At 37.2% G+C, this 9,354-nt stretch overlaps 1 protein-coding gene across 1 annotated transcript in view; it reads right to left on the bottom strand.

Annotated features, from left to right (window-relative positions):
- Positions 1 to 3,784: 3,784 nt before the first annotated feature.
- Positions 3,785 to 9,354, bottom strand: part of LOC126094586 (epoxide hydrolase 4-like) — a 128,573-nt gene continuing 123,003 nt past the window's right edge. Inside the window, exon 6 of the mRNA XM_049909051.1 lies at positions 3,785 to 4,170. Within this exon, the coding sequence (XP_049765008.1) occupies positions 3,884 to 4,170 (287 nt within the window). The 3' untranslated portion in view covers positions 3,785 to 3,883. The remainder of the gene's footprint in view (positions 4,171 to 9,354) is intronic.

The following is a 9,354-nucleotide window of genomic DNA, read 5'->3' as shown; positions in this document are numbered from 1 at the left end:
CTGGCGCCTCAGTTGGACCAGCGTTCGTGCTGGACGTGCAGACCGCGTGAGACGACGCTTCATCCAGTCCCAAACATGCTCAATGGGGGACAGATCCGGAGATCTTGCTGGCCAGGGTAGTTGACTTACACCTTCTAGAGCACATTGGGTGGCACGGGATACATGCAGACGTGCATTGTCCTGTTGGAACAGCAAGTTTCCTTGCCGGTCTAGGAATGGTAGAACGATGGGTTCGATGACGGTTTGGATGTACCGTGCACTATTCAGTGTCCCCTCGACGATCACCAGTGGTGTACGGCCAGTGTAGGAGATCGCTCCCCACACCATGATGCCGGGTGTTGGCCCTGTGTGCCTCGGTCGTATGCAGTCCTGATTGTGGCGCTCACCTGCACGGCGCCAAACATGCATACGACCATCATTGGCACCAAGGCAGAAGCGACTCATCACTGAAGACGACACGTCTCCATTCGTCCCTCCATTCACGCCTGTCGCGACACCACTGGAGGCGGGCTGCACGATGTTGGGGCGTGAGCGGAAGACGGCCTAACGGTGTGCGGGACCGTAGCCCAGCTTCATGGAGACGGTTGCGAATGGTCCTCGCGGATACCCCAGGAGCAACAGTGTCCCTAATTTGCTGGGAAGTGGCGGTGCGGTCCCCTACGGCACTGCGTAGGATCCTACGGTCATGGCATGCATCCGTGCGTCGCTGCGGTCCGGTCCCAGGTCGACGGGCACGTGCACCTTCCGCCGACCACTGGCGACAACATCGATGTACTGTGGAGACCTCACGCCCCACGTGTTGAGCAATTCGGCGGTACGTCCACCCGGCCTCCCGCATGCCCACTATACGCCCTCACTCAAAGTCCGTCAACTGCACATACGGTTCACGTCCACGCTGTCGTGGCATGCTACCAGTGTTAAAGACTGCGATGGAGCTCCGTATGCCACGGCAAACTGGCTGACACTGACGGCGGCGGTGCACAAATGCTGCGCAGCTAGCGCCATTCGACGGCCAACACCGCGGTTCCTGGTGTGTCCGCTGTGCCGTGCGTGTGATCATTGCTTGTACAGCCCTCTCGCAGTGTCCGGAGCAAGTATGGTGGGTCTGACACACCGGTGTCAATGTGTTCTTTTTTCCATTTCCAGGAGTGTATTTAGATGGCTTTCATTAAAATACTTGACTATTTCATTAGTTACACTGTTGCACAGCACCTCCAGACTGTCATAGTCTTCATGTTTACACACAATTTATGTATCAATTACATACAATATTTTTTTACAATTAGGAGAACAATACTGTACATCATTAACATAAATCAAGAAAAGAAGGGGTCCCCAGACAGAACCTTGAGGCACTCCATATTTGATATGAATAATATAGATTTGAAAGACCCATTGTTTGTTTTAAGCAAGACCAATTGTTTTCTATTGCTCATATACGATTTTATTAGCTCATAGCCAGTCCCTCTAATACCCAAGTTCCACAGCTTATCAAGTAATATGGTGATTTTGACACAATCAAAAGCTTTTTCTAGATCAAGGAACACTCCAGTTACATACTCCTTGTTTTCTACAGCAGTTATTATTTTGTCTATTAATTGTGCTGCAGCTACTGAAGTTGATTTGTTTTTCATATAGCCATTCTGAATGTCAAATATTAAATAGTATTGACTTAGGAATGCCTTTAGTCTGGTATAAATAACTTTGTCAACTACCTTAGAAAATGCAGGTAAGATTGAGATGGGGCAGTAGTTTTAAATTTTAGATTTATCACCTTCCTTGTAAATCAGGGTTACTTGTGCTATCTTTAGACCATCTGGGAAACAACTTGATGCAATTACATCATTTACTACTGTGACCATGGCATCAGATATGTTGTCTATGCATCTTTTCATTGTACTGATAGACAATTTATCATAGCCTGCTGATTTTGTAATTTTTAATGACCTTACTATGTTTTCGATTTCCTTGCTATTGGTTGGAGCCAAGTATATGCTTTGTTTGATTGGAATGTCCTTATATCTATACTGAAGATTCTTAAAATGGTCAATGACAGATTTTCCAACAGAAGAGAAGTACTCATTAAAAACATTCGCAATCTGACATTGACATTTCATGATATGCCCTTTACAGTTTATAGTAAAATCACTAGTTGATCTGTCCTTACAATCCCTAAAGCTATTTATTACTTTCCAAACAGCTAAACCAGTGTTAGTAGAGTTTCTTAACATTGTGGCTACATATTTACTTTTGGTTTCTAGCAGCAGATCTTTATAGTAATCATGATAGTTCTTAAATTCTACATTTAGTCTATTATTATTGTTATTATTTACCATTGCATATTGGAAAAGTCTAACTTTCTCTTTTGCTGTTTTTGCCTCAGGATTTATCCAGTTATTTTTTTGTATCTTTTTGCAGTCATTTACTGTAAAGGTCATTTCTGGGCATGAGACATTGAAGCAATAATAAAAATCTGATGCAAATTCACTGAAAGTAATGCTGTTTTTTTCACCCCATTGTAAGCTTTTCAGAAAACTGTTGAGATTTTTAACATTGTCATCATTGGTAATTTTTTTGTCACATATTGTTTCTCTTTGGTGGTCAGAGGTGGCAAGCTTCAGAACTGATGCACTGCATGTAAAGTGGGACATGTTAGTTATAATGTTGTCAATGCATGATTTTATACTATTGACCTCTCTAATGGGCTCGTTTATCAGAAATGTTAAGTTAAATTGAGCTAGTAGCATTAGTTTTTTAGATATAGAGTCATTGGATGGCAAGTCAATGTTTATATCTCCAGTTAGTATAATGTTAACCCAGCCATTTTTATTGTAGTGTTTACTGTCAATGTCAATAAGCAGGTCATTAAGAACATCAAAGAAAATACCTAGGCTACCAGATGGAGGTCTGTATAGGCCTATAATAATTAAGTTCTCTTTCCCCCACTTGTAATTAACTGCTGCTAGTTCTATTACACCATCAATGGTGAAAGCACTTGCATCTGTTACATCATAATTACTACTGCTGGCTGCAAAGATAGCTACCCCACCACTATGTTTCTCTTTTCTACTGAAGGCAGAGCAAAAGATCATGGAAAGTGGCTTACACACTGGTACACAGATGAGCTCATAACTAAAACATCAGGATTATCAATTGCTGCAGTGGTATCCAACTCATTGTGCTTATTGCTAAGACTTTGAAAGTTCTGCTGAATTGATTTGAATGTGAGTTTGAATTGTTGAACACTTGATGGACGTGTCACCCTACAAGACTGATTGTTTTTAAGACTACAAGTGTCTGCTTTATGATATTAGGGCTGAGTTTCTCCTGAGCACAACAAGACACACAATAAGGCACATATATTGTATGGTAAATACTCAAAACTTTTTTATTCACTTGTCTGCAGCAATGAGGTCAGCAACTCAAGGTGCATACAGACCTCCAGAACAAAGTAGGATAACCAAAGCAGCTCACTTATATATGTCCACAGCATCTGGCAAACAGTGTAGCAGGGCATGTACAGAGGCCTACAGCAGCAAAAGCATTAATAGGGTCCATTTTTTGTTGCCACAGCTATACCATTAATATGTAACTCTCTCTTTCTTTCTCCAAATATCTTTTCTTATTGTTTGTTTCACCTGTTATTTAGGAGTATGAAATGTGCACTTTATTAACCAACTTCATCTTATGGTAACATAACAGAGAAAGGGGAGAAGAATGTGGAACAGTTGGCATCCATAAGCACAAACAGACAAGACACTGTATGTATTGCAACAACCAAGAATTTTTATTTTTTTTTTACAAAAATAACAAGCTGAATACAACATATTCTCATGTAATATAAATCACTTGTCTCAAACTTAAAAGTATTTTTCCAATTAGTTTAAGAGGAACTTTTCAAGAACTCCCTCATAACATGATTGAGTTGTGTTGGTACTGACTGCTGGACAAAGTGGTTTCCTCCACTGACAATTTGAGTCTTCAGATTTGGAATCCATGTTTTCGCGGTTTTCAGTAATGATTCTCCTTCCAAGTACCTGTCATTTTCTGCAAATAGAAATAGTCCAACAGGAAGATCAAATCTTGGTTCCGCTCGTTTTGGTTGCGGCTCATTGGTAGTTCTCTTCCGCATTGATGCTCTGTAATAGTTTATCGGAGCTGTGAAACCACCTGTAATGACAATAAAAATCATAAAATTAATAATAATTTTGAAGATTTTAGTAATGTTAAGACAACAAGATCGGAGAGTTCTTGAGTTCTAATATCAAATATAAAAGTATGCCAACAACATTTAACTAACAAAAAGTCACAAAAGGCTTCATGCTTATCAAATATTAAAGTTTGCAATAGAAATGAAGAAGTTTATCAGTCATAACAGGAGTTATGGTTTTGTTCACATGCCTGCGCACAATTACACATCACATGTTTGATTTTTAGAAACACATTCATTAATCTCTTCCTCTGGAGTTCATACTTTGCATAACGTTAGCCTCCCTTGACTTTGTACACTTAAATACACCCTTTATTTCATTCTGTTCTGACTTAATTGCACCAATTTGCTGTTTCCTTTCAAGGACCTCTATTTTAAAGTACTTATTAGTATAATTTTGGAAAAGGATTTCCTACAGACAATACCATTTATTACCTGACAAATACCTAAAAGAATTAATCATGAAAAATTAATCTGTCATAATAATAGTGTATTCATGCCAGGTAATTCAGTTGTTTTCATGAGAAAATTATATTTGGGAAGCTATCATATTCTGCAATTAATAGACAGCCAAGGTAAACTGACCTGTTGCTACCAATAATAGAGATTAATGGTCATACATTAAATGAAATAGAATGCAACACTGTATGTAAATTCCTTGTTGTTCAGTCGGTTAATTTGGAAGATTTTGTTCTTTAAGAGTGATAGTAAATTATAAATATTTATACGCCCTGTTGTGCTATGGAATCATCTTCTGGAACAATCCCAGTATGTAAGTATTTATTCAGCAAATTTAAGAAATGGGTGCATTGAGTTAAATGTATAACTACACAGGCTGCAGAGGCCCCTTAAACATCTCAAATTCTTGAGCTTGCTTAGCAACACCTTTACTCCCTAATGGGCTAATAACAAACATAATTTTGATTTAAACTGATTTATACAATATGAATATAACACACAAAAATAAGTATACCAAAGAAAATTAGCCCCCCACCTGCCGCCAAGGCATATCAAACTAATAGCATGTAAAATTGGCGTTTTCCTTGATAATGACCTTTATTCACTAACGAAGAGAGTACTTAAGTTTCAAACAATGGAAAATCCAGTATGGAATAATGACCATTTGACCACAGTCTCTGGTTGTAGAGGCCACAATCTCGCAAGCAACCAGAGACTATGGTTTTTGTGTGTGTGTGTGTGTGTGTGTGTGTGTGTGTGTGTGTGTGTGTGTGTGTGTGTGTGTGTGTGTGTGTGTGTGTGTGTGCCTTTCTGGTCTGATTATATCAAGTAGACTTACCATATTGCTGTGACACTGACTGCTATCACCCACTCCTCCAAATGTCCCAGTTATTTTATATGGGATTAAGATCACTTTGTTTAGTGGCATGGTCGAGGTGTGATAGTGTGCCTGAGTGTTTATCAAACCAAAAATTTATGCATGCAGCATTATGGTGTCATCTTGGAAGATGGAGAGTCCATAGTGTACTCATCATGAAGATGCAAAACAAAGTACAGTACTTGGTCACCGAGAATGGTGGCTTTTGTACACTATAATATCATGACAGTATATTCACTGTACATATACCAAAGCATAATGGCAGTAAGGTCAAACGATAAACACCTCCTAAATAAAGATGTACACAAGCACGGTACAAGAGGAAATGAAAATTACTACATGAGAAACAGAAATCTAAAGCTGTCTATAATTGCCCCTGAAGAAGCAGGCAAAAGTTTTTTAATAAACTCCCCAAAATCATTAAAAAAGAAACAGATCTAAAATGTTTTAAAAATCATTTGAAACTATATGTTACAGAGAAATGTATATACAGTATGAGTGAATGCTAAGATGGTGTTTAAATATGTTATATCATTACTGAAATGTACCTTTAAAGAAGTATTATTTCTGTGTGTTGTTTGGATTTGTGTGTGTATATAAAATGTGAAACATGTAATACCTTTGTATGCTTATAGACTATTTCTGTTTAATTATTTGTTTCATTTATATATAATGAAATCAAGTTTGATGTTAATAGCCTATTGTGTAACACACCCAATACTCTCAGCTGGATTGTCAACTGGAGTCCATGGACAAAGAATAAATAGATAAATAAATCTCAGACACTATAATAAGCTTAAATGTACTATAGCAGAATAAAGATTCTGATGTGACTACAGTATCAGGTTCCAGTCTCTTAACTGTGGAGCAGCACACTGGGGGTTTAAAGGAACAAAAAGTACAAGAAAAGACTGAATCATCTGTCAGTACAAAATATTCATTAGCTAAGACAGATAGAATGAAGGTGGAGTTACAAAAGATCCACGATGAATTTGCTAAAAAGAAGGACAAGGTTAGTAAAAAGAGACTTAATCATAATCATGGATTTCCACTTGAATTGTATGGAATTTCACATAGAAAGCATAATCTATCTATCCACACAGTTTCCTAAATTTAAACCAGAAGAGAGTGTTAATCCTAATTACATTTTGAGTGTATTTTCTAAATCCTTGCATAACTGTTGGGATAACTTCAAGAACATTGACATTGTCCTCGATTATTTAAAAGGGGAACAGCTCATTTGGAAAAATTCTCTTCCTGGAGTGACTTTCAGGATAAATTTAAAAAGAAGTATTGGTCATCAAGAAGTCAGGAAAAGCTACTGCTTGAGTAACTAGACCTCAGGTATTACAATAATAGTTGGGGTTAGCTACAAGATGTATAATGAATGACATCTAAGATTTAAATAGTTAGGTGATGCTATGAAGGGGAGTCATTTACTAAAAGTATCAGTTAGTTTAAATATTTGATAACATTTGTAGATTTTAAAAAGGTGTACACTTTTATTGATAGAAATACACTACTCTAAGTCTGGAAAAAGAATGGACTAAAGCAACTTTAATCAACCCAACATCAAAAGTAAAATTTATGAGAGAATTGTTGGAAACTTTTGAAATAAAATCAGGAGTAAAACATGGCAATGGCCTTTCACCCCTACTTTTTAACAGTGCATTAAAGAAAATAGTTAGAGAATGGGAGACGACCATAAATATTAAGGGTATACAATTAGGAAGTAGGACAAAAAAAATCTCTGTTGACTGTCTAGCATTTGCAGATGACATATCACTTTTTCAAAACCACCAAAAGTGCACAAGAACAAATCACAGAACTACATCACACAGAAAAAGTGGAACAAAAATATCATCTGAAAAAACACAGTTCACCACAAATATCAGTAGTGTACTCAAAAGCTTAAGGTAAATAACAATACAATAGCTGTAGTAGTCTGTTATGGATATCAAACAACATAAAGGAAGAGACAGCAATAGAGATTAGAAACATCAAATGGAGAGGGCCTTTCAAATAACAAGAAACATCTATGCTAAAAAACCATTATACTGGATCACAAAACTGAAACATTATGAAACAGTGGTCAGACCAGAAATACTGTATGCAACAGAATCTCTTAATCTGGCTATGAAGGGAGTGCTCAAAAAAATTAGAAAAAATTGAAAGAGGAATTCTAAGAATGATACTAGTACCAAAAAGCAGCAGTGAGTCAGAATACAGATTAAGATCTAATACAGAACTGTGACTGAAAATTGAAAAGCTAACAGATATAATGAGACAAAGGAGATTTAAATTCTGCGTGAATTTTCCTTTCTTCCAGCTCTACATTTTTTTGCTGTCCTGGAAACCTGCCTGTGGGCACATAGGTAGGATGAATAATGACAGAATAACTAACCAAATCTTTGATGAAAATGGATACCAAAAGTGAAAAAAACAACATTCTCAAAGAAAGTAGTACAGTCCTAAAGAAAACTGTAGTTGAAGTCAAGGAAGCAGAAAAATTACTGATACCCTCCAAAGAGCTATTCAGAAAAAAAGTGTTGGTTCGTAGATTGCTGTAGCATGTCACAAAAGAGATATGGTATTGTGGTTGGTCAAGAGTAAATGAACTATTGACTTTCACAGAGGGATTAGACACTTTCCTCATCATTGTAAACCATTTGTTCATTTCCATTGTTTCATTCCCAGGTATTGAGGTTCCTGGATATACAGTCTCAGGTAGTGGGTGGGGACCATAAAATTTTCTTTGTTTCTAGTATCATGTGAATGGACAAAATGGTTTCCCTCAAATAATTCATGTCAGGTGTACAAAAATACAATAATCTCATATATGTATAAGAATGGCAGAGCTTTCTAAATAACAGTTGACGTGGTTTTTTTGTGGTTTGCTGTGTACATATTTCGAATGATTTTTTTTTTCTTCTGTTTTTGAAGTATCCGCTCTATGTTTGTCGAGTTACCCCAAAAAACAATTCCGTACCTAATAATGGATTCAAAGTAGCTTGCATATGCTACTTTTCATGTGTCCATGTTAGCTGCAGTTGATAATATTTGCACTGCAAATGTAAAGGTGCTCAGTTTGTATGCTAGGTATTTTTTCAATGTGTGCCTACCAGCTCAAATTTTTATCTACATTTAAACCTAATAATTTGACTGAGTTAACTTCTTCTATATCTTGGTTGTTGTGTACAATCTTAATCTGCTCACATTTTGTCTCTCTGGTTTTGAACTGCATCATGCGAGTCTCAGTTATGTTTAGATTCAACCCATTTCGCTGAATCAAGTTTCTAAGGTACTGAGTGTACTAATCACAAATTTGGGAATTTTTTCCAAATCATGATCTTCAACTAAGAGAGAAGTATTATCTACAAACAGAACTGATGGGGAGCTGATATTTAATTGTAAGTCATTAAAATATAAGAGAAATAGGACTGGCCCTAACATGGAGCCTTGAGGAACACCCTGAGATATTTTTTCCCAGTCAGAAAAATAATATGCACCATTTGAAGAGATGCTTGCACCAATCATTGGAAAAGAAACATTCTAGAGCAAGGACAGGCAACAGGAAGTAACAACTTCACAGTAGGTTGTTAATGGGGAAAATTAGTAACTATCACTCATCCGATGTCTAGGGGAGAGTGGGGCACATTGAACCATAAAAAATATTTCCCCGTGTTACTCATCCAATAATTTTATTACAGAGTAGAGATTTACAGATGTTACAGTTTAATCCTTCAAGTATCAAATGGCCTTATATGATTGCATTGTCATTAATTGCCTTTTAGCTGCACGCCTTTGA

This window comes from Schistocerca cancellata, chromosome 8, assembly GCF_023864275.1.
Source record: "Schistocerca cancellata isolate TAMUIC-IGC-003103 chromosome 8, iqSchCanc2.1, whole genome shotgun sequence".
Lineage (NCBI taxonomy): Eukaryota > Metazoa > Arthropoda > Insecta > Orthoptera > Acrididae > Schistocerca > Schistocerca cancellata.
The sequence above is the reverse complement of the archived record's forward strand: the minus strand, read 5'-3'. Positions and strand labels throughout refer to the sequence as shown.